The 26848-nt window shown below is 38.3% G+C and overlaps 1 protein-coding gene across 2 annotated transcripts in view; it reads left to right on the top strand.

Moving 5' to 3' along the window:
* The window catches only part of SLC26A7 (solute carrier family 26 member 7), a 120334-nt gene that overhangs the window by 20848 nt on the left and 72638 nt on the right, over nucleotides 1–26848 (top strand). For both annotated transcript variants that reach the window (XM_040493955.1, XM_040493956.1), the window contains 2 exons: nucleotides 6955–7065; nucleotides 8581–8753. In XM_040493955.1, coding sequence (XP_040349889.1) covers nucleotides 6955–7065; nucleotides 8581–8753 — 284 coding nt within the window. The remainder of the gene's footprint in view (nucleotides 1–6954; nucleotides 7066–8580; nucleotides 8754–26848) is intronic.

Here is a 26848-nt window from a genome sequence, read left to right on the forward strand (position 1 = left end):
TCACGGACCGCGAGATCGTGACCTGGCTGAAGTCGGACGCTTAACCGGCTGCGCCACCCAGGCGCCCCCCCCCCAACCTGGATTCTTAATTGTTAACATTTTTACAGGGTTTTTAAAAAAATTTCTGAACCATTTGAAAGTAGGTTACACAAATATGGGAATCCCCAGACCTAAAAATAGACGTTTTTCTACATATCTACAAAACCATTATCACATCTTTAAGTGCGATGAATCTTTAATTCAATATCACTTAACATACAGTTCATATTTACATTTCCCCAATTGTCCTAGTTGGAGCATTTTACACTTCAAACCGCTCAGGGTTCCCAATGCGCGGCATTTGGTAATTTCCCTTCAGTCTTAAAGCAGAAAACACCAGCCTTTTCAAAAAAAATGACACATTTTTTAAGAATCCAGGCAAATTGTCTTGAAAATACTCCGTTTTCTGAATTCGTCTGTTTCTTCAACTTGATTTAAGTTCAATATTTTGCTGGCCACCAGAAGGCACAAATGGTTGTCCCAGTATTGATGATGCTATATTTGAGCTCAGAGCCTGGAGCCTGCTTCAGATTCTGTGTCTCTCTCTGTCCCTTCCCTGCTTGCACTCTGTCTCTCTGTCTCTCAAAAATAAATAAAACATTAAAAATAGTAAAAAAAAAAAATGTATAAGTTGGATAGGTTTATGAACAACATACAGGGTGAAAAAAGTTTCAAAAATGTGTAAAAAGATGTGGAATCTCCTGGGATTTTTGCATAAAATATTACATAAAAAATATAAGCCTACAACTTGTTTGTCCTATCTAACAGTATATAATCAACATGTCTCCAGATTAGTGGATATGGATCTAATTCATTCTTTTTAAGAGCTGTGTAATATGCCATAGTACTGTTATACTAAAATTCATCTAATCGTCTCTATATTGATGACTATTCAGGTCATTTCCTTGTTTAGTTACTACCTAAGTTATTTTAATACAAAGAATTAGGTATATTTTCTTAGGTAATTTTGTATTCATTAACAATTCTAATAAAAGTGAAATGGATTTTCATTAAGCATGAAGGTATCCCATGTCCTTCTCTACACTAGATGCTTTGGGGAAGGAATGCAAATCTCCAGTTGGCTGGGCTGAGCCATGTGTCCCCACCTAGAGCCTGGGGTAGGAGGCAACTCCCCTTTTCTCAGCCCACGATCTTTGGGTGGAAGGAGGGACTTCCCGAAGGAAATTGGTGTCCTGCTACCAACAGAAGGGAAAATGGAGATGGGTGGCTAAAAAACAGCAAATGTTGTACCACGGAAGCCAATGACCTATTCAACCAGAGTGCAGGTGGTAACATTATCCCCATGTTGTAGACAGGAATTTCATCCTATGGGAGTAGAGGAGGAACAAAAATATGGAGGCTTTGCAGTGTTCCATAGGCCCCTCCTTATCAGTGAAATCTGACTGGGGACATTATTAGATTTATAAATCTGACTGGGGAATTCAACTGGCTTGAAGCTGTGGTGGTTGGTGGCTTTGGTCAGCTTGGGGCCCGTGTCCATTCGTTTGCTCTATGAATGAAGGTTATGTGCCCTATCTAAAATTGAGAAGCACATATTCTCAGCAGTATGTAGGAGTCACAGAAAGTAATCAACTTAGATTTTGAAGGACCCAGAGGTTTTCCCTGCTAGAATCCATGGATGGAGTGAGGGCATGTCTAGGCTTTGCTTCTCTTGAGGGCCTAAATGTTGGTGGTGTGTGTGACATACGAAATTCCCTTTGTTCAGCCAGCCAGTAACCCACTCCCACACTGTGTGGGAGTCCTGACTTTGCGTGTGTGTGTGTGTGTGTGTGTGTGTGTGTGTGTCCACATATTTTAAATTAGTTTTCATTATTAGATTTGTAAATGTACCAATTCTGCTTTTACTCCTGGGGCAAATGATTCATCATTTGAAGAGGAAATACAACGTGTAGCTAATAGGCCATTTGTAGTGACTCAATATTCTTATCTTCCCACTGCTCCAATGTTTTGATTCCAGATATTTCTACCACCTTAGAAAATAGGAGATCATTTTAAAAATAGAGAAAGAGGAAAGGAGAAGTTTGGGAGAAGGAAGGGAGGAGGAAGACAGGGAGAACAGAACTGCAAGCCACCTTATATCATTAGGCAGCGATTTCTCCTTTTTAACTGTTAACCTGTAAAAGTACTTCAGGTTCATCTTACTTTCCATTTCCTTTATTCTATAAGCTGCCCTTTCATTTTCATTAAAAAGCCTCCTCATAAGAACCTTAAGTCAGTGATTAAGGAATGCGGCACAGGATTGAATCTTTCATTTCCTTTCTTTGAGCCTTATTGTGAGTACTTTCTCTAAATTCTGAACACTTTCTCTGACTCTCACGGAACTATTGATACTTAGTCCTTACTCCTTGGAATGAGAACTTTAAGTGCTTCTATCTTTAGCCATTCTGGGCTCAGAATAAGTTCTGAAATGAACACAAAAATACTTCTGATGCTCCATATTCATGACATCTTCCACTCCCACCCCCTAGGCATTTATAAGAAATAATTAAGCTTTTGTTATTGGCTTTTGCTCCTATGAAGTATCTTTACTGAGGGGGTGTTACTTGGGTAATGTTATAATTTATTAAGTGATGTGACTTATTAGGATAAGAAGCTCAGCTTTGCTTTTAAAATATCTCAAATTCTAGAGTTCCTCCTTCAACCATACCTAAATGCAGTAATTCGTCTCTGGGCCCAGCATGGAGAACTGAAAAGTAATGTTTGATTTCTCCTTGGCAACTTGAAACAAATTGAATACAGTGCTTTAACATGATTTTGAGACATGAATATTTTCGAGACTGAACAAACTAAAAGCTTCCATTTTTGCAGAAGATAAGGAAATCTTTCTATGCTTTTCTGGGGAGCAGTTCCTCAGACACAGGTCACAGATAAGGTGGGTTGATCATCCAGCAGGGGGCACCTTTATCTCATTTGCATTTAGTGCTGAGTGATCCTGCAGAGGCCTCAGTTAGATGAAGCCTGGAAGGAGCCTCTGGAGTCTTTGCATAAGCCCATCAGCCTGGGTTCACCCTTGATATTTTTGTAAATATTTTCTTTCTGATATACTGGAAATTGGAGAGATTAATGAGACAATTAAATTGTATTACTTCATATAAAAACTCAATTCAGGGGCACCAGAGTGGCTCAGTCGGTTGAGCGACCGACTTCGGCTCAGGTCATGATCTCATAGTTGGTGAGCTGGAGCCCTGCGTCGGGCTCTGTGCTGACAGCCTGCTTCGGATTCTGTGTCTCCCTCTCTGTCTTCTCCCCTGCTCACACTCTGTCTCTCTCTCAAAAATAAATAAATATTAAAAAAAAATTAAAAAAAAACTTTTCTAAAAAAAGTTTTAAAAACCCCAGTTCTAAGGGGAGTAAAACCAGTGATTCTGAGTCCTAGCTGCCTGACCTTAGAATAAACAGGTGAGGTCACTGAGCCAACAAAATATAGTCTCCAGCAGTGGCTCTCCACGTGTAACCCCAATACCCAATCCCCAACTTCCAACACGTTATTTACTTACTAGACACGATCTTTTGCAGTGTCAGGTTTCTTTGATTTTCTGAATAATTGCTATCACGTAAATGCAGATAAGACTAGGCTGAAACAGAAAACAAAATCTGTATCTTAAAGTATAAAACAGTTCTGTGATGAACAGTTCTCTTTCTCACCGGTAGTGACCGAGTGGCTTTCTAGGCATCTCAGCAAAGAAGTTGTCTTAGGAGCAGAGGTAGAGACTGAGTTACCTATCTGCTTTGGTTCTTCGTCTCCCCGGCCCCGCCCCCCGTCGACCCCCCCCCTCCCCAGGGGGGTCAGGCACTGTGTTTAGGGAAGCCATTCGCACGGCCCTGCAGCCTGCCTGGGTTGGAGGGGCAAGGGACTGGTCGGCAATGTTTGACTTTGTGCTCAGGGGCCCTTGAAATTTTGGTAGTGTTTGCAAGTCCTGAAACTACTGATGATATTGACGTGGGAATATGGAGTCTATCCTATTCCTGTACTGTAGTAGCCATCACTACACCTACAAAACATGTTTTCTTAAAAACTGCACCTTTCAAAGCCTTCAGAAAGTGACCAATATATGATTTTTGATCTTTAAAAATAATCGGCCCTCTAAAGACCTTAAGGTTTCAGCTCCCTCCTCCAATGTCTCTCTGTCTCTCTGTCTCTGTCTCTCTCTCTTTCTATCCCTCTCCCTCTCTCTCTCCCTTTCCCCTCTGCTCTCTGTTTCCTCTATATCCCCTTTTGGGCACCCTGTGGCCTAATACTTACTTTGTTTTTATTTCTTGATCCTTCTTTTTGTTGTCTTGCTTCTCCTCCAATCTCAACCAGGTTGGGTAATACAAATATTTATTAGCATTTGAAGTTTTTCCTCCCGAAATTGGAGAGTTAGAGGGCTGTAATTCTGTTCTTAATTTATCGAATACCCTGTTTTAGAAACATGGAGAAGAGTGTAGATAATGTGGCTAATTTGTAAGTGACTCAAGCCAGTTAATACTTTCACCTTTTTTGGAGTATTTAACATAGTTTAGCTGGGTTAGTGTGTTGTGTATGAAAATATGTATGTGGCTTATGTTGTGATCCAGAACAATAAATGAATCAGAATAAGAAAATTTTATCCAGCCCCCTGTGCTTTTGGAGGTATGTGTGGGAGGATGGCTTGGGTTTTATGGTTCTTATTTGTGGAAGGAGTATTTGAAGTTTTAAAGCACTGTTTATCTACATTCGTCCATTCCTCTTTTATTCGGGCTATTGTTCACTGCCGTCTTAGCAGAGAAGCAGATTCTGGCTGAGGGTGAAAGACACTGTTGCTTAAAGGGAAAGCTCAGTGTCAGTATCCGATGAAATGAAGGAAGTGTCTACAGGATCTCTGGTCTTTGAGCTTGTTTTTGTAGAATCTACTGAAGTGATTGTTTTGCACATATGGGTTTAGAGATCTCTTAAAGATTTGAGTTAAACATGTTTTACACGATGGTGCCATTTTAATTTGGTAAGAATATAAGATCCAGAGAAATTCTGTTTTTGAACTGATTTTGCTATATATAGATTTGGGGGATGGAGATAGAGACAGACAGAAGGAGAGAGAGGGAGAGGAAAAGAGAGGGAGGGAGGGAGGGCAAGAAAGACAGAAAGATATTATAGCAATAAAACAAACAGATAAAGAGGTAGCTATTCACGAGGCAAGAGGCAGGATCCCACTGCTTCTAGCTTGGTCTCTACATTTGCTGCCGCAGGTAGGATAAAAATGTGGTCAAATAGACCAACTCCTATCTTGCTGAGACTTACCACATTTATCAAAATTTAGCATGCATATGATTTCATCCAAGATGTTTTGTTAAAGATGCTGCATGCAATTTCCCTTTGCCCCCATCATTGATTTAGTAGATCTGGGGGATCTTCTGAAATGTGGGTTATGTTATTTCTTACCTGGAAACACTCAGCATTCTGTCTCTTGATTGGTAATTTTTTTTCAGGTAACTCATTCTGAAAATGAATGAAAAAAGTTATTTTCTAGCTTTCTGCCTGGCTGATGCAATGTACGCTTTTTACAAAGTTGCATAAGCTATAAATGCCAGGAGGGGCTTGTTGGTGGCGGGGGAAGACTTAACACCATCCTTCCCAATAACCAGCGTGCTGCCTCTCATCCTGTATGCCTGAAATTCTAGAACAGCCTCTGCCACTGACCCTTCTATAATCACTTTTTATTTATTTTCATCAGACATTTAAGAAGACATTGTATGTAAACAGCAATCCAGATGAGTTTTTAAAAATAAATCAGGGACTGGTCATTGGTAGCCTTTTATGTATTTTAATTGAAGGTAAGATGTCTTGTAGGGTTTGAAAAAATATTTGATGTGTAACTAGAATTTACATATTTAAAAAGAAATTAAGCCTAATTTTAAAAGAGTAAAAGTTAAACAGTAAAAAGTATGATCTTGGAACCATATTGTTGGGCTCCACAATGTGAATAATGAATTAACCTCATATTTGGGTAATCTGTATTCTAACACCACTCCCTTCCTCAAGTCTCTTTGTACCTTATTTATAGAGTGCATTATGCTTAATCAAATGCCTATCAGCAAGTTGTGTAGACTTGAATGGAAATGTCAGAACCTAGCTTAACTAGCCATTTAATGCCAAGGACCAGCCACAAGCAAGATCAATTTAATGAGCTCACACTCACATATATTTCGGTCACGCTTAAACCACTTGTGGTCATTTAGACATGTCTGAGAAAGTTTTCTATGTGTATGTAACATACACACTACGTAGGCAGTAGTGTCTATGAGGAATAAAAATGAACAGCTATGAGTTACTCCTTACTATTTAAGTAAAAAGTTGTTTTTCACTCTAAGAAACTATATCTGAAATGGGCTGGAGTCCAGGATGGGAAAAGCACGGACTCACACACTGCCCTGCCCCTGTGATACACAAGGTGAGGCCGGCCAGGAAGCCACCAGCCAGGCCCCCTTGAGTGCGTGTCCTTCTTGTCGCAGCCTTGCTGACCTTTTCATCTGTCATTGGTAATACTACCAGTCTTACCTATGCTGCAGATGCTATTGTGCCAATAAAATAATACCAAAAGTATAGAAATGGTCCTCGAAATGTGTGTGGAGATATTTTGCTTGTGATGTTATCACTTTTACCAGGAAGACTCTCTGAACCAACGTTTCCTTATAGACGTCTCTGTAATCAAGGGGAAAAGTAGTGGTCCAAAAATAAGAGCTTTTGGAATTGAAATTTAAATATAAATAAGGGAGTGGTCTGTAATTGAGGATCGTAATGTAGTCTCTCGTTGAGCAAGTAGAGTCATTAAATCATAGTCCCTTTTGTCATTAAATAAACCGATATCCCTTCTACTTTGTAGTGGACTGTATCTTGGGGTTATAAGGTGATCCTAACTACCTGGGTCTGCTTGACAGGGTTGGCCTTTGCTATTCTCTCATCTGTGCACCCCGTGTTCGGTTTATATGGGTCTCTGTTTCCTGCCATCATTTACGCCATATTTGGAATGGGACGTCATGTTGCCACAGGTAATAATTTCTGTCTATGTTTATGCTTCTCATGTTACTAATGAAAGCGACCCAGAAGTGCTCATTAGTTACTGATTACATTTCAAAGCAATTCTAACTTTACTTCTGACGACCTCAGCAAATATTAGGACAAGACATTTATCTCTTTGTGCCTCAGATACTCGACCCATACCATATTACTATATTATTATGTAATCAAGCTTATGTTAAAGATTCTTTTCATTTTTAGGTTGTAAAAAGGTCATAAGAGAAGGCCGTATATTTTGAATTTACAATGAATTAAGAGAAATTATACACTTTGAGGGAAAGAAAATACTGTATAGAATTTAGTTACTCAAATTTTGAAAAATATTTTTTTATGTAATCAATATTTGGACTGAAGGATCTTTTAGGTTTCTTCTCAGTTAGATTCTATAATGCCCTTTAATTAGTATATCTATTACCTTGCCTATCTCTGCATTACTAAATAAAAGGTGAAATATCACAAATAGTCATAATAGAGCCAGCTGGTTAAAAACCTGGGTTTTAAAGTTAGATGGTCCTGGGTGTATGTCTCATTTGTTGTTTGCTATCTGCATGACCTTGGACAGCATTTTAAAGGCCTGTTTTCTGCTTTCTGGATAGTGAAATAAAAAAAAATCATATGACTGTCGTGAGAGTTGGATGAGATAGTTGATGTAGAGTGTCTAACTTAGTACTTTCTAGAAAAGATTTAATAAGTTATTATTATTGCAAAAATTATACCTTAGTCTTAAATATTAAATTAAAAATAATAAATCTGCTTTTAACTATAAATATCCATAGAGGCATTTCTATGTATTTTGTACCCTTAAGATCTCAGCCTCTAAGTATGTGTCTATTTCTTCAGTGGTCAGTTTGTGTTATTGATTGTGTCGGTTTCCTATTTCTGATGTAACAAATTACCATGAGCTCAGTGGCTTGACACGAGATAAGTTTATTTTCTTACAGTTTTAGAAGTCAGAAGTGTGAAATGAGGTGTACTGTTTTAAAATTGAAGTGAATGAGCTTGTAGTTAGCTACTGAGCCTACTGAGGTTTTCATATTTATCATCTCACTTATACTTCCCCCAAGCCCTGAACTGTAGATATTATGGATAGGCTTTATGGATGAGGTAATGCAGACTCAGAGTAATGTGCTTTAAGTCACATTATTGATAAATAGAGGACTGACATTCAAGTCCAGGCCATGATCTTAATCCCTGCCCTGAGGACATTCTCCATGCTCAGAGAGGTGGGAAATTGTAAGGCCTGGGAGGGAAGAGCAAGGAGATTGGTGTGGCTGTGTGTTGAAGGAAAATGTGTTTATGTAGGGAAGTTTGTTTGTTCTGTGGAGAGAAGGGTGGATGAGTCGGGGTGCTGAGAAGAGTGTTTCCGATCAATCTATCTGGTTTTACACCCAGCAGATGGATTCAGCTTTAATGGTGGAATCCAACCATTGTTATCGAGTCTGTTACTAACAGAAGATTCCCCCACCCCCACCATCACTCCCTTTTAGGCACCTTCGCCTTGACATCCTTAATATCAGCCAATGCAGTGGAACGGCTTGTCCCTCTGAGCAGCCAGAACCTCACCACGCAGAGTAACACAAGCATAGTGGGTTTATCTGACTTTGAGATGCAAAGGATTGGTGTTGCTGCAGCCGTTTCCTTCTTGGGAGGTGTGATTCAGGTAAGTGGTGCTGCGACTTGGCAATGAAGAAAGGGAGACAGTGGAAGGACAGGCAGTTGGTGGTTTATTTTTATTCGTGTTCATGTCTTTGTCTCTCGAGATGGATGCAGCCCAGATGTGTCTTATCTTTATGGGAGTACTGTCTACTATAAGGGTAGTTACTCTGTAAGTGCTAGTTGAATAAATGAATCAGACTCAAGAAATCAAAGTTACAAGGAAGTAATTGTTGACTTTTCAAAAACAAGATTTCTGAAGAATGTTTTACAAAGTGGAATAGGCTTCCTTATAAGGCAGTGAGGCAATCCTTGTGTTCATACAGTGACTGGATCATCACTGCAAAATAAGGTAGAAGTTCCTGCAGTGGGAAGAGACATGACTAGATTTCCAGGGTCCTTCCCGATTTTCAGATTTTATGATGTTACCGCCTATAGCGGTAACAAGTGGTGTTTCATTGGTGCCACACACTGGCTGGTGTGAAGTCTTTCGACTCACACTGGCAATGACTCACCAGCCATTGCCCCTTTCAACCTCAGGCATCTATTTGGTTGCCAGGCCTGCTCTAGCCTGTCTATTCCTTCAAAATATCAGACTATGTAATTTGCTGTCTCCAATCAGTTGTCAGAATTAGATACTTCAGAAGTGAATATAAAATAAATGTGGGGGCGGGGACTGACTACTAGACATGGACGTCTGACAGCCGTTTTGGCTTATTCCTCTGCTTTCTCTTGAGTTACATGTACATAAACTTCCCAGGTGGCTGTTTTCTGGGTGGGCAGAGGCTCACTGTTACATTACACTGTAACATTATTTACAGGGTCAAAGATGGTATAAAGGTCAAGAAGGGAAAAAAGGGTAGTTGATGATTGCCTGGAATTGGAGGTTTAGAAGAAAAGATGTGATCTCGAGGGAAGGAAACACATTGTTAGAGTTATGTTGCCTTCTAGCTCTGTAAAAAGCGTGGGAGAATTGAAGATGTAAGACCAATACTAACTCCACTCTTCCTAGGTCTTTAGTGAATAGATCATCTGAGCAGCAGTTTTGCCTAGGAAACTACCAGACTGGAAGGCCAGTAGGTATCTTTTATGGCCATAGCGGTGCTTTCATGAAATACAAACTGGTTGAGCATCCTGTGACCTTCATTATATTTTTTTAAACATGGATGATGTCCATGTATTCTGACACTTGCACAGGCAGGCTCACTGGCCTCTTCTGCCTTGATGGGCCACTGTGAGGCCTTCTAATGGACATGTCATCTGTGTCCACCTCAGAAATAATGAGCCATGTGAACTGATGATTCAGAAATTGATATGTTGCCATAGATTTGGTATAGGTCTTCCTTGATTTCTGTTCATTTAAAATAAAATAAAAATCTCTGTATTAGCACAGCAAAGATAATACCACTACTCCTTCTGGTCCCATTATTTTCCATCCATGGCTTTCTTTGAGTTTATGGTTTTTACTAGGTTTGGACTTCCTCTTATTCTATTAAGCACAGAACAGGTAGTATATTATTGCCATTTTTAAAAATCCAAGAGAGTAAATAATTAACAATAAAACCCAGTAGCCTTCTGGTTAGTCTCATTTTAACCATTTTCCATAGTTTAAAAAACAATCACCAGGTATTTTGTTATTATCTAGCATATTTGGATTAAGAATTCAAATGATAATAAAATATAAAAGTAAAAGCCAGGATTCAAACAACATAAAAAATTAATGTTTCATTTCTCGGAAAGAAACTCCCTAGAATCACAAGAGTAAAACAGGATATTATTAAAGATAATAAAAATAATTTGGTTTTCATGGACTTTTATTACATGTAAAATCTGGTCCAGAGAGTTGCATGTTTTGTCTTATAACTTCATCAAACATCTGCTTTCCTTTGTCTTTAGCTCTGATCCTGGATATGTGACCCACGTTTTAGCCAATTTTTGAACAGATGGCTGGACTTTATTTGACCTCCAAACTCATCTGTCCATTGTCAACCAGAACCGTAGGATCTGTTTGGGTCTGCTGGATCCAGCTTTTCGGTCATTTTTCCTTTCCTCCTTCGGATTTGAAATCTACTGAATAGGAGGGCAGTACCAAGGTGTCCAGCTTCTACAAACACAAATGGTGTTTGTTTACCTTGTCTTACTTATTTTTAATTCCAGCTGATGGAACTAGTTAGGTGAATAAAATTATATCGTTAAGGTGCTTGAAACCGTCACATCCGATGTGGTTCACAGATTGTGTATCAGTTGGAAATGCTCTCAGCTGTAAGTAAGCGATGACCCTACCACCAGAGCTTACACTATGTAGACATTTATTGCATTTTGTGTTACAAGAGGTCATGGAAACAGGTTCTTCAATGTCTGGCAACCCATTCAATTGATGAACTGGTCTGCTTTTTTGTTTTTTGTGTTTTGGTTTTTGTTTTTTAATTAGATAGTAAGGTCTCTGTGACTTAGTGCTTTTCCTTTTTTTTCTGGTAGTTCACCAATAACGTTCCCCCCTAAGTTGTTGCTTTTATTTATTTAACTTCGTCTCCCTTTCAACTGTTTCTCCATTTCTTTACTCGACTTACATTCCTCAATATTGTTTTAATGATGCTAGTATGTCTTTCTCTTTAATTTTAACATGTCTGATGTTATTTTTAGGAGAAACTATGGCATGAAACAATAAGGGAGTTAGGATTAAGATGTATGTTTATAGCAAACGGTTTTCATACCATAAAATTTCAGATTTTATTTTGAGAATTGCTCTTTTTTGCCTTTCCTCCAACTTTCTGTACACCCATAATATTTTGGTTTGCTTTGTATATTAGATGTTATTTGGAACACAGTGTTTTTAAGATTAATTACAGTATCTACATCTGTTTTCCAGTCTTCATAGCACTTAGCATAGCACTCTGCACATGGTAGATTCTCAGAAAAGTTAGTGCATTAGAAAATGAACTATTAGTTCAGAATCTGAAAACCAAGAAATAGCAGGCATCATGCCAGGTAATAATTTTGTGATTTTAAGAGAATTGAGTCTGACATTTGGTGACTTTAGTTACTATAACACGAAGAGACTATGAAAAACGGTACATTCAGAGAACTGTCATTCTCCCCAACTCATCCCCAGTCTCCCTCTGATTTCCGCTCTATTTTAACCCGTCTCCTATGGGTGACCCATCTCAGTCATTTCTGGTTTATCCTTTTACAAAATGAATATTTTCTTATTTACTCTTCTTTCTTACATGAAAGATAATCTTTTGTATTTGACTTTTTTCACTTAACAGTAGCATATCCTGGAAATCATTCCATGTCAGCTCCTAGAAATGCCCCTCATACTTTTTATTGCTGCATAGTGCTCAATTGTATGGCTATGCCACTGTTTATTCAACACATCCCCCTCTATTTGGGCATATAAATTGACTCCAGTATTTTGCAGTTGTAAGCAATGGTACTGTGAATGTGCATATGTATTTTCATAATGTTGGTAGTGTCTAAGGTGAATTCCTAGCATGGGATTCCTGTCTCGAAAGGTCAGTGTAGTTTTGTTAGATATTTTCAAATTCCCTGCCAAAAGGGTTGTAGCCATTTGCAGTCCGACAGAAATACACGAGAGCACCCTCTGCCTCACCAACAGAATGTATTGTCAGACTTAAAATTTTTTTAATGTTTATTTTATTTATTTACTTTGAGAAAAAGAGAGAGTGTGCACACTACACACACACACACACACACACACACACACACACACACACGAGTGGGGGAGAGACAGAGAGAAAAGGGGAGAGAAAATCCCAAGCCGGCCTGCACTGTCAGCATGGAGCCCACTGGGGTCTTGATCTCACGAAGCATGAGATTAAGATCTGAACATCAAGAATTCCACACTTAACTAACTAAGCCACCCAGACGCCCCTAGATTTAAAAATTTTAATCAATCAGATAAGTGAGAAATGTTATTCAAGTGTAATTTGCATTTCTTAAATTATGAGTGATGTCAAATTGTAACATCTTCGCATATATGACTATTCTGCAACAGTTTTGTGGATTATGTGTTCATATATTTTTCTAATTTTTGTATTAGAGTTTTGTTCCCTTTTCCCTCAAATTTTAAGAGTTCTTTATATATATGGATATTAGCCCTTTACTGTGATATATGCTGCAAGTGTTTTAATCTAATTTGCAAGATTTTACCAGACAATTAAAAAAAATTTATGTAGTCAGATTTATCAATCATATTTTTAATTGTCTCTGGACTTTGTCAATATTAGAAAGCTTTCCCATGGGGTGCCTGAGTGGCTCCGTTGGTGAAGCATCTGACTCTTAGTTTTGGCTCAGATCATGATCTCACAGATTTGTGGGTTTGAACTCTAGACTGGCAGTGTGGAGCCTGCTTGGGATTCTCTCTTTCCTTCTCTTTTTGTCCCTCCCCATTTGCACTCTCTCTCTCTCTCTCTCTCAAAATAAATAAACTTTGTTAAAAAAAAGAAAGCTTTCCCTTTACACTAAGTTTATAGAAGAATTCACCATATTCTTAAAATTTTAATTTATTAAGTTCTTTAAAATATTTTTTAATGTTTATTTATTTTTGAGAGAGAGAGAGAGCAAGCAAGTGGGAGAGGGTTAGAGAGGGAGACACAGAATCCCAGGCAGGCTCGCTCCAGGCTCTGAGCTGTCAACACAGAGCCTGTCGTGGGGCTAGAACTCATGACCTGAGCCTAAGTCAGACACTTAACCAACTGAGCCACCCAGGCACCCCTAAATTATTTTCTATTTGATTTTCTTTTGCATTTACTATCCTGGTCGGTGTGGAATTTATTCTTGTGTGCGGTGGGAGATAAGGATCTAATTGCATTCTTTTTCCAAGTGGCTGCCCAGTTGGGCCAGTGGCGTTTATTAAAACGCTCACCTTTGCTACTGTAGTTTGTAATGCTACCTTTACCATATCCATACTTACTTAGACCTACTCTTTTCTATCCTATCCTATCCTATCCTATCCTATCCTATCCTATCCTGTCCTGTCCTGTCCTGTCCCGTTCTGTCTTGTCCCGTCCCGTCCCGTCCCATCCCATCCCATCCCATCCCATCCCGTCCCGTCCCGTCTGTCCTGTCCTATCCTATCCCATCCTATCCTGTCCTGTCCCATTCCGTCCTATCCTATCCTATCCTATCCTATCCTATCCTATCCTATCCTATTGGTCTGTATATATATTCTTGAGGCAGTAGCACCCTGTTTTAATTATTAAGACATGTAGTTTGGTTTGATCTGGTAGGCTAGTTCACCTTTGCAGTTTTTATGTCTTAGTATGTTTCTGGCTATTTCTGCAAGTTTGTTCTTTCTTCTGAACTTTAGCATCAACTTGTCTAGCTCCATTTAAAAAAAAAACTTGCTGATATTTTTTATCAAGATTGTGTTAAATTGACATCTTTATGACATTGAATTATCCTATCCAAGAACAGGGGCCTTTCTTTTTGTCGCAGTCTAATTTTGTCAGACTTGTTAGTCTTTCAGGAGTGTTTCCTCTTACAGGTTTTGTACATTTATTCCTGAGTATTTATTCTTAAGTATTTAATCATCTTTGTTACTATTATGCCTGGGGACTTCTCTACCATTATGTCTTCTACCTAGTTACTGTTTCTGTCTATAAAAGCTATTGATATTTTTCCATTCATTTCTTTATTTAACAAATGTATGTTAAGATGCTTTCAGCTGCAGAAAATATAATATCCACACAAAAGTGTCTTAAAAGATGGATTTTAGTGTTTCATATAACAAGAATTCTGGTGGTAGCAAAATTTCTGGCTGGTTAATTCAGTACCTGTAATTTCATCAATAGCCTATGCGTTTTATGTCTCCTTGCTATGCCATCCTCGGCCGGTGACTTTTCTTCCTAGGTGACCCCATGCCCCATAACTGCATGATTCAAGATGTTGCCATCGTGCCAGGCACATCTCCTCACATAATCACAGCAAGACTCAGAAAAATGGCAGTTTCTCCTTGTACATTTTTTTTTCAGGAAGGAAAACTTTCACTAGAAAGTTCCCATTCGACTTCTCATGCTTAAAAGTATCACATGCCCATTCTTAAATTAATTGCCAATGAGGTGGGGGTAATATTACCATGATTGCCTTAGACTAATTAAAATTCACCTTTGGGGATGGAAAGGCATTCCTTCCTTGAATACCTCACAAAAAGAAAAGTGAACAAAATTGGAATGTTAAAGAACATGATAGTTGCTAGAAAGATTAAAATCAGTGCCAGCCACAAAATAACTTATTGGGTCTCTACCCTAGCCAGATATCCCTTAGACATAGGGACTACAGGAGGGAGAGAATGGGTGAGGTCACTTTTCATAGAAGATACAGTCTGGTGGGAAGAGGGGTAACTGAACATGTCATTATCAGGAAAGCATAAATTATTTTTGGATAAAGAAAGTGAATAAGCAAGCTCCAGTATTGTGTACATGTACATATGGAATGCTTTGGTCTATTAATTATATATCATGATACCTTATTGAGTTCTTACTGAGTTGTTGGTTTTATTTATTTATTTTTTTTACTATTTAAATGAGTTTTAGGGGCATCTGGGTGGCTCAGTCGGTTAAGTGTCTGCCTCTTGATTTCAGCTCAGGTCCTGATCTCACGGTTTGTGAGTTTGAGCCTCACGTAGGGCTCTTAGCTGACAGTGTGGAGCCTGCTTGGGATTCTCTCTCTCTCTCTCTCTCTCTCTCTCTCTCTCTCTCTCTCTCTCCCTCCATCCCTTCCTGCTCCTCCCCTTGTCTCTCTCTGTCTCTCAAAAAATAAACTGTAAAAAAGTTTAAATGAGTTTTATTATTCATTAATTTTCCAGTATTTTATAAAGATATTTTTACTTCCTTTTTTTTTTTTACAAAATAATATAATTTGTGATTTTCCTTGTTCAGTTTCATTAGATGATATCTGTTATAATGGCAAATAATAGTGGAAACCGTGGGCTTTTTTGTCTTTTCTTGAACTTACTCAAAATGTCATTCATCTCTGTGAAGATACTGGCCTTGAGAATGGAATGTGTATATTTTACCATGTTAAGAAATTATTTACTGCTTTATATTTTTGAATTTTAATAGAAATTAGAAAGAATATTGAATATTTCTATAGGTTTTTCCAGCACCTATAGAGATAATCATATTATTTTTTCCTCTGAAGTCTATTATATGTTATATCATATTAATGGATTTCCTAGCATTGAACCAACCTTAATAATTTCTATTAAACATTCAAAAATAAAATTTAATAATTCCCACTTGATCATGGTGTATATTATTCTTTAAAAGATTTTTTTTAATGTTTATTTTTGAGAGAGAGAGAGAGAGACGAGTACAAGTGGGGCAGGGGCAGAGAGAGAGGGAGACACAGAATCCGAAAAAGGCTCCAGGCTCCGAGCTGTCAGCACAGAGCCCGACGTGGGGCTCCACCTCAAAAACTGTGAGATCATGGCCTGAGCTGAAGTCAGATGCTTAACCAACTGAGCCACCCAGGCACCCCTGGTGTATTTTATTCTTAAAGTGGTTTTGGATTCTGTTTATCAAATTTTTATCTAGTACTTTTACATCCTTTTTCTTCAATGGTAGTGGACTACAGTTTTCTTTTTTGTGCTCTTTATCAGATCTAGTTATCCATATTTTACTTTCTTCCTAACCTTTTATCCTCAGTTTTCTTAAGCACTACTGATGGGTCTAGTATTAGAAGGTTTGTAGAATCGTCCTTTTAAAAATATCCCATTGAAATAATCTGTTTCCTGGTGCTCTTTTTGGGGGTAATTTCTTGATAATGTTCTCTATTTCTTCTATAAAATCGGTCAGTTGCAGGACTCTGTCTCCAATATGGTCAAATTTGGTAATCTGTATTTCCTTGAAAATTATCCTTTTTATCTAACTTTTCAAATTTGTTTGTACATAGGTCTTTGATTTCTTATGATTTTCAAACAGTTTCTTGTTTTAATGTTTTCTGCTTTGACATTCTCTCATTTTATATTTGTGCTTTTATCTTTTTTTCTCAAAAAATTAGCTAGTGGTTTGTCTATTTTTATTCTTAAAAAAAAAGTAGGATTTTGAAATAGTATGTCTACTTCTTTCTATTGCTGCCTCTGCCTTTATCTTTATTGTTTCCTTTCTTTGGCTATTTTTTTTTTTTTTTTAGTTTGTTCTTTTTCTAGTTTTTGAGGTGGGGATTCAATCATTTAATATAATTTAAAATTTTTTATTGATAAAAGCATTTAGTGCATTTAGTGAATTTTATCATGCTGATTGCTTGAAATGTTTTCTGTAGATTCTGATAGTGTTTAACTGTCAATATTTTTTAGAAATTCTGTACTTTTCAGTTTATATTTCCCCCTTTCACCCAACAATTACTTAGGAAAAGATTATAAATTTCCAAATGAATGGGTCTTTTTGTTTTTCAATTTTGCCAATAATTTCTGGTGTTATTGCACTGTGGTCACAGAGTGCTGTTTGTAATATATCTACACTTTCGAATTTTCTGATGTTTTCCCTGTAACCTAACATATGATCAATTTTTGTAAATATTTCATGAGCACTTGGGGAAAAGATTGCATAGTCTGTTAGTATATAGCTGTAAGTTCTACCTTATTGGTTATGTTGTTAAGTTCTCAATACTCTTATCTTTTTGGTTTGTTTGTTTACTTGGTCTATCTTGCACTGAGAACTATGCACTCCTTACTGTGGGCTGCTTTCATCAGAGTAAACAGACTTGCCTAGGAGTGATGTGATTACCTTTTAGGTAAGCTGTTTATATGTATGTCATAAACATAAATGCATTCAAATATATCTCATTCATTGTCATTCAGGCAAAGAAGTAATTCCTGTCTCTCTTCTCCCTTACCATTTCTTTTATATTGCTAGTATAAAGTGCACGTATATAACCACAATAATGTAATGTGACAGGTTTCCATGTTGTAGATTAGGTAATGGGCCCTTTAAAAACAATTTTATTGAGGTATAATTGCCACACATAAATTCCACATATTTAGAGTGTGCCTTTTGACAAGTTTTGACATACACACATACCCATGAAGCCATCACCACAGTCAAGATAGTTGTGACTCCCCCAGATTTTTCCTTGACACTTGACCTTCTTCTCACTGCTTTAGGACCCCCACCTGCCATCAACCATTAATCACTATAGATTAGTTTGTATTTTTTAGAGTTTCATAAAAATATACTCATTGTATTATTTTTTGTCTGGTTTCTTCCCCACTGTATACCTTTATTGTTGTTGATTTTCTACATTTTTGTAACATAGCAGGGACCCCTGTGATTAGAACTTATGCAGTATGTGATTGTAACTGAACTTTCTGGTCTGGGAATCTTTTTGTTTCCATTTCTACCATCTACCTCTAAGGTACATTATATGTCTCATTTTGCAAAGGAAGTGTTTCTGCTGTAACTGACACAATTTTGTGTTATTAGTGTTACTTTTCAAAAAAAAAAAAAAGAAAAAAGAAGAATTTTGTAGCCAAAAAACAGTAGCAGCCAAGAAAGGAATTGCTTGCTCACTCACAGAAATGGGGTGTTAATTTCCAGGCAAAGTGGCCCTGTTTAAAATGCCAACATCAGTAAGCATTTAGGTTGGGGAAACAAACACTCAGTAATAGTCAAGGCACTTTTAAAACCATTCTTCTCTTCTCCCTGTAGCTTTTATTATTCTCATGTTGGGCGTTTTGCCCATTCCCTTTTCCAAGAACTGAGAGGGGTCTGGGATTGTCCCCTGCCCATTTACTTCTGGAAGCTTTCCCAAGCTCTACTTTTCTGAAGCAACCATGGAACAGGATTTCTGCCCTGGAGGACATGGGGATATACAGCTCCTTTGTTTGACAGTTGCACAAGCATGGGGTGACACAGGTGGGGGTATTTAGTGCCAGAGCCTTGTATTATTGTACTTGGTGCATTCTGGAAATACAGTCTTGTCTTCAGGGATGATAAAAACCAACTGCAGACCCAAGTAGGAAATTTTCAGTTACTTTTGGTTTTGTACTAAACATTTTTTGGGAGTATATTAAATAAGGGGATCGTGAGTGTAGACAGGGTTTAAAATACAGACTAGTTTAACCTGCCTATTCAACACATCATATGTACTCCTTCCAGAAAAATCATTCACTTCATTCTTTTGAAGTGCAAGGGGAGGACAATCTGAAATCTCTTTTGATGATGTTACACTATCTCACAGCCATTTTATGACTAAAAGTCATTACTTTGTTTAATCTTTCCAGCTGTATTTCTACCTAGCAAAGCTAAGAAGTAATACATGTAAAATTAGAATTATAATCCTTAAGTTTATAAAAATGAAAATCCTTCACATTAAAAACAATAATATTTATTACCCTATTATATGCCAAGTTCTGTTCTCATTTTACTACATTTATTCACACATTCAGTCCCCATCAACATTTTATGAAATAAATAATATTATTCTTCCCATTATACAGATGAAGTACTGAAAGGTGAAGTGTCTTATTCAGAATCTTATAATTAAGACCTGGCAAAGTAGGAGTTGGATTCCAGTATACAGTCTCCTAACTGTTACACTACATGGCTTTCTAAACTCATACTGAGGCAGAAGCAAGGAACTCAACCTAGTAACTTTTTTTTTCAAGTTTATTTATTTATTTTGAGAGAGAGAGAGAGAGAGAGAGAGAGCGCATGCAGGCAAAGGGCAGAGAGAGAGAATTTCGAGTAGGCTCCGCACTGTCAGTGCAGAACCCGGCGGGGGTGCTGGCAAACCGTGAGGTCATTACCTAAGCTGAAATCAAGAGTCAGACACTTAACCAACTGAGTCACCCAGGTGCCCCAACCCCGTAACTTCTAAGGCCAGGCATTTTGTTGTTCTTTTCCACATTTCACCTCCTTAATAGTAGCAGCAGCCTATACAGAAGGCATGAGGTGAGTACTGGGGCAGTGGCCTTGGCTGTGAAAACTGGGTACCTGCAATGCTCCAGGCCCTCACGGTACTTTTTCATATCACCTGCATGTCCTTCAAGGCTCGGCTTAAATGTAATCATCTCAGAGAAGCCTTCTCTGATATTTCTGGACATGGTTATAACTGATCCCCCCCCACTTCCTTTGGTGAGACATTGCTCAGGATTTACATGATAGGATGCCTCAGACTACCAGGAAATATGTTCCACATATTTGCACCTCCCTTTCTAGACTGTGAGTCTCTAGAGCAGAGACTGTTTATAATTCCAGCAGCCAGCTGGTATTTAATAAACGTAAGTCGAATAACTTGAATAAGAAAAAGGTCAATTAAATGTTAATGGTATCACTATGTTAAGTAGCCAAAATTGAATTGAGATTTTTTTTTTCTAATTTACCATTTTCTCCCTTTATCCCTGCCCAGAAGATAGGGAATGTGTTCTTATATTGTTTAAACTGTAATGCAGTTCTTGATGAAAAAGGAGTAAGAAAATGTGTAATAATTTTCTAATTTGATTATGGATTTTGCCAGATCTGTCCAGCTGAAATGTGAAGACATAGTCAATGCAGTCTCCTACCTCTTCCCACAGCTGTCCCCCGGCCACCACCCAATGAACAATGAAAATACCACGACTTCCCATGCCCCTGTGTCTTTTAATACTGTTAATACTGTCATGCTCCCGTCGTCCCATTATACAACCTTGTCGTTTTCTATAGCTGGGGCAGGAAGGAAGGCAGAAGAGTCAAATCACTGCCCACCCCTAGCACTCTTGATTCTCACTGCCTCTTGCATTAGAGGATTTTTTTTTCTAGAAAAGTCTGAGAAATGAAAAGATTGTGATACTTCTTTCAACCACAGAATTCCAAATAAAGATAATTCTTACGCCCCATGAGTTTCTATATTTGACAATGAAAAATCAAATGAACAATAAACTGTGTTTCCTGGACATATGATCAGTTTGCCTCTAGGTAGTCCAACGCGCGGCTCATTTCTGTTCTCTGTTCCTTCTGGGTCCAGTTGAGGTGTTCTCTGTCTTTTTTCCTTTGGTTGCTCCTCTTCCACTAACATTTTAAATGGTCAGTTGTTCCACATTTTATTGTCAGATTAATCCTACCAAAGCCTAGCTCTGATTTTTGAGCCAGCGTGCAGCACACCTCTTGGCAAATTTAGGTGTTTAATAAATGTATGCGAGAGTGATGTCACTCACTCCTGCAAACCTCCCTTTTCACTACTTTTAAGGTGCTCCATATTCTGACTTCAGAATGTCCTGCTTTATTTTCTATTACTCCCCGTTGGCTAGCTGTGCTCCTTCTAAACTAGCAGCTCTGCGTTCTCTGAACATATCCCGTGCTGTCCTGCTTTGTACTCATATTCTTCCCTTTTTCTGGAAGACTGTCTAATAACTTCTCTCACTTGGATTCCTGCTCATGTGTCAAGGCACAAGTTTACCCCTATCCAGAATAATTTCCTTCTCCCTCTGAAATCTGTGGCACATTTTCTTTCTCTCGCTTTTTTTTTTTTTTTTTTTGGGAATGAGATAGAGGGTGCTCTCCCTTGTAAGTAATTTGGGGAGCAGGGGAGGGGAAGAGAGAGAGTGAGAGAGAGAGAGAGAAAGACTCTCAAGCAGGCTCCACACTCAGTGAGGAACCCAATGTGGGGCTTTATCGCACAATCCTAGAATTGTGACCTGAACCGAAATCCAGAGTCCCACGCTTAACTGACTGAATCACCCAGGCACCCCGGTAGCACCTTTTCTATTTCTCTCTTTTATGTGTGTGCACGCTTGTCTTGGTGTGGTTATTTATGCACATGTCAGACCTCTGAAGCCCGGCTGTCTGAAGCTCCTCTGAGGGTCCCCCTTTTCCCTTCTGCTCATGTGTGCACAACTCAGGTGCCTGCCATGCGCAGCATACAGCTTGGGGAGAAATGTGGTCTTACCTGAAGATTCTGTGGAAGAGGTGGAGAGGTACTTTTCTTTCCCTTTTTAAAAACGTTTTTGTTTTATAATAATTTTGGATTTCAGTAAAGTTGCAAAGAGGGTATACAGAGTTGCCACCTGCCCCATCCACCCAAATTTCCCCTATTAATGTAACGTCTCACATTAGTATGGCATATTAGCCACAGTTACTGAACCAGATTGATGCATTGCTATCAACTGAAGTCCATGTGTTCTATTCAGTCTTCTTTAATTTTTACCTAATGTTAATTTTATGTTCCAAGATCCCATCCAGTATACCACATCATATTTAATTGTCCTATCTCTCTTTTGGCTCCTCTTAACTATGAAAATCTCTGAGATTTTTCTTGTTTTTGGTTATCTTCATGGTTTTGAGGACTTCTGGTAAGCCTTCTGTAGGATGTCCCCCCAGTTGAGATTTGTCTGATGTTCTTCTCATGATTAGACTGGGGTGATGGATTTTTAGGAGGAAGACCAAGGAGACAGAGCGACATTCTCATTACATAGTAGGAAGAGTATGGACTATCAATTTGATTTATAGCTCTTGATGTTAACCTTAATCACCTGCCTGAACTAGTGTTTGTCATGTGCCTCCAATGTGAAGTTTCTCTCTTCCCTCCTCTCTTCCCCGCCTGACACTTTCCACACTGTATTCTTTGGAAAGAAGTCCACAGGCAGAGCCCACACTTAAGAGGTGGGAGTTAACCTTACATGAGGAGTTGAGATAAGGAGTGAGGAGTGTCTAGGTAAAGTTTTGGAATAATAATAACTAACTTACACAGGAGATTTCCCAGCTCTCTCATTTTTAAGATGTAATCAAGTATTTATATCAATATGGACTCAAAGATATTTATTTTATTCTTTGGGTTATAATCCAATGCTACTTTATTTATGTTGTTCCTCAAATTGTTCTAGCTTTGGGCATTGGGAGATACTTCACTTGGCTCCTGTGTCCATCCTTGACATACCCCCGTGTATTTGGCTCTTTGTTGTTGGAGCATTTGCTTTCTTTCTGGCACTACAAAATGATACAGAATCATATGTATATTTCTTTGCCCCAGGCCTATGGGTGATTGCTTAGAATCAACCACTTCTCCAGGGAACCCTCGTTCCTTTTATTGGAGAATGGTATCCAAGGTCAATATCTGGGTGCTGCGTGTGCTCATTGCGAACAGGGTGTTATTGCTTCTAGCCCTCTTGGCTGACTAAGGACATGTATGTGTATATATTAACCCATGTATATGGACATTATCTATCTATCTTCTATCTATCTATCTATCTATCCGTATCTATCTGTATCTTTTTAAACCTTTTCCCCCCAAGATACTCTCCCTGTTGTAAAGGCCATAGCCTTAATGTGATCTGCAAAAGTTCCTTCATAAATTAGTGTTTTTTTTAATAATGAGGGGTGGGAATTTGGGAAAGCATTTTGCCTACCACACTGAGTTTATATTTCAGAACTGGAGTGTGCATTTTTCAGGTTTGTTGGCTTTTAAAAGTACTACAATGAGAAAATGCTTTGCATGGTCTGCTAAATTTAAAAAATCAAAGGCTGATCATCTATATCTGTCTTTAGACATGAGTTCCTAGATACCAACTGTAATCCCTTACCATATTGATCATCCTAGCCTAATGCCCTTTGCTGGGCTTCTCCAACAGTGGGAAACTTGGCTCCCACCATTCACCATCCATCTACTTAATTTTTAAATTTCAGTATATATGGATAGTGGTTTCAGATTGTTAACTCCTATCCCCATGGAAAATAAGTTTGTCAGCTGGAATATAGTGTCTCTTTTTCATCGTTGGTTTTACAGACTTTTCTCATTTCCAGAGTTCTTCACATGAGCATTTAAAAAAATAATTAAGTTTATTTATTTACTTTGAGAGAGAGATAGTGTAGGTGGGGAAGGGGCAGAGAGAAAGAGAGATAGGATCCCAAGCAGGCTCTGCACTGACAGTGCAGAGCCCGACATGGGACTTGAACTCAAGAACTTTGAGATCATGACCTGAGCTGAGGTCAAGAGTCGTATACTTAACCGGCTGAGCCACACAGGTGCCCCTTTTGTTTGAGAACTTATGAAGACATGCTAACTAACTTGAATGGATTGAGATTCTCAATTTCCATTATGAATTGATTCTGGAAGTGCAGCTCATCAAGGAAGTGCACACTAATAGAACACATGAAAAACCGTCATTAATTGCTAAGAAACGTGTTGCATTAATATAGGTTGAACATACATTTTTTTAATTTTTTAAGTTTATTTATTTTGAGAGCAAGACAGAGAGAGAAAGCAGGGGAGGGGCAGAGAGAGGGAGAGAGAGAATCCCAAGCCAGCTCCGCAACGTCAGAGTGGAGCCTGATGTGGGGGTTGGACTCACGAACCATGAGATCATGACCTAAACTGAAACCAAGAGTCAGATGCTTAACTGACTGAGCCACCCAGGCACCCTAAACATGAGCAATCTTTTTTTTTTGCCACCCCTTTCAGTGAGGTTATTTCACCCATTTAGTCTGAAAAGTCTATATATTATATGATGCCATTTAAATGACACTCTGGAAAAGGCAGAGTTTATAGAGATAGTAAATATATCAGTGGTTTTCAGATTCTTTGTCATATTTTAGTTTGGGATCTCCTGAGCTCCAAATGATTTTTTTTTTTAATTTTCATACATTAAGGCTCACTCTTGTGTTGTAAAGATCTATGGGTTTTGACAAATGCTTATGTTATGTATCCACCATGACAGTATCATATAGAAGAGTTTCACCAGACTAGCAAATTCACTGTGTTTTACTTATTACACATTCTCCCACTCCCAAGCCCTTGGCAACTACTGATCTGCTTACTGTCTCTATAGTCTTGCCTTTTCCAGAATGTCACAGAAATGGAATCATTCAGCATATAGCTTTTTCAGACTGTCTTCATTCACTTAACAATATCACTTAAGATTCATCCATGTCTTTGCATGGCTTGATAGCTCATTCCCTTTTAGCACCGAAAAGTATGGAGTAGGGTTTTATATTTTCAATTCTGCAGCATGCAACTTCATTAGGTATCCATTTGACATTTTTTGCTCTTGGGTTTTCTGGCCACACAGACTTTTTTTTTTTCCCCATACCCCCGTGCAGCACTCACGGACTGGAAATAGTTTTCCTATTGTCATGAGCACTTTAGCTCTCTTCCCCAAACCAGCATACTCTGCTCAGTGAAGAATACAGCTCCTAGCATTTTAGCTCCCACCCAAAGAGCTTCTCTGACTTTACCTTCCTAGTAACACCTACACTACAGTAACACCTACACCAACTTTTAACATTGGTGTAGTTAAAAGTGCCCCCTTCCGGGGCATCTGGGTGGCTCAGTCAGTTAAGTGTCCAACTTCAGCTCAGGTCATGATCTCGTGCTCTGTGAGTTTGAGCCCCGCGTTGGGATCTGTGCTGACAGCTCAGAGCTTGGAGCCTGCTTCAGATTCTGTCTCTGCCTCTCCCATGCTCATGCTTTGTCTCTCTCTGTCTCTCAATAAATAATAATAATAATAAAAACATTTAAAAAAGTGCCCCCTCCCAATATCTTCATTTCACCTCTTTTTATGTTTTTTTTTTTTTTAATATTAACTGTATCTTTATGTCTGTATTCTGCAACAATGCGTGCCTAGCCCCTTATAGGTATTCAGGAAATATTTATTGAATGGACAAATAAATGATTTGGTGTAATGTAAAAACCAGATTGCAGACAAACTGAAAAAAAAACAACAACCCTGAAATGCACGCTGTATTCCCTTGGGTAGAATAGTTGATTACTATATACTTCTTTTCCTTTTTCACTATTTGAAGGCCACTTGCAAAAAATGGCCTGAAATCTGAGATACATTCAATTTATATAGAACACATGGTGTTTATAGAAACGTTTACCCAATAGTGTCACGCTAGTGAACCTTGATAATGTGTGTCACAGGTTTTCAGCATTAGCCCAGATCATCAGAGTTACTGCAAACAGCTGAAATATATCGATTGTATAACATTTATTTTCTCATAAAACATTGCATGGCCAAAGTTTGGGAGTTGGCTAGCCAGATTAGAGTTATTGTCATCTATATTATTGTAAAAGGAGCTGAAGTGGTTGTTTATTAAGTCATTAACTTTAAAAAAAAAAAAAGTCCTTAACATTGGTGTAGAATCTAAATACTAGGCCTACAAGCAAAATAGTCTTGAGGGATCCTCATCTCACATATTTAAGTTCTAAGATAATCTTGGAAGCCACAACCGTCTGTGGGTGCTTCTAACAAAACCTGCGTTGCATGGATATTTGCTACATTCAAGCTGTGTACGTCAGCCTCTATATCCTAGAGCCTTAATTTTGATGTGGATGAACTGTTAAAATGTGAGTAGTGGGGAAAGTGGAGTTCTTAAATTTCTCATTCTTCTCTTTCTTATTCTTCTCTTTCCCTTCTTCCTCGTCCTCTCCCTCTTTATCCTTCTTAAAATATCCGCCATTGTCTTGGGTTCTGGAGAATATTGTCATCCAGAAGAGAGTTATTTCTCTTCAGCTAAATCTCACATGTTTGCAATCATCCTTCACATACCCAGTGGTTTGTGTCAGAAATGAGCTCTTCAGGGGCTTGTTGACCTTTCAGAGTCGAGAATTCTCCATTTTAGGGATTTATCCCTTGCTGGGAAGATTTTCTTTTAAGCATAAAAATGTGTACAAGTAGAATATTACAAAAACACTTTGAGTCTTTAGCTAAGTTTAGAGGAGGGTACTCCATCTTTCCTGCTCTCTGTTGCAAGGTATGTGTATGTATTTTCAATATGTGGAGTGGCTGAACTCTTCATGTCTTGTACTTTCCTGGGCCCTTCCATTTGTAACATTAAGGTCATGGAAATAACTAAGAAGCTGCTACGAGTAGACAGTGGTTAGCCGGAAGTGGTTGATGAATGACTTCAGGTTAAGTGACCTTTGTTTCTCAGGCACGAAGAATCATTAACTCCTCTAAAAAGATGATAGAATTTAGGAAACAAATATTAAACAGAAGGTAAAATGATGATGGTTCATACAAGGCTTCCCAAAAGAGTTTGCTTCTCAAAATAAGGTAAGATTTCCTGGCATACAGATAAGAACTTTCCAGCATTCCATGTATGCAGAAAATTCCACATATGCAAACAGGTTTCACAATTTCAAAGATTTGGATTGCTTGTCTGC

The sequence above is a fragment of the Herpailurus yagouaroundi genome, unplaced genomic scaffold, assembly GCF_014898765.1.
Source record: "Herpailurus yagouaroundi ecotype Mexico unplaced genomic scaffold, PumYag 186, whole genome shotgun sequence".
Taxonomy (NCBI): domain Eukaryota; kingdom Metazoa; phylum Chordata; class Mammalia; order Carnivora; family Felidae; genus Herpailurus; species Herpailurus yagouaroundi.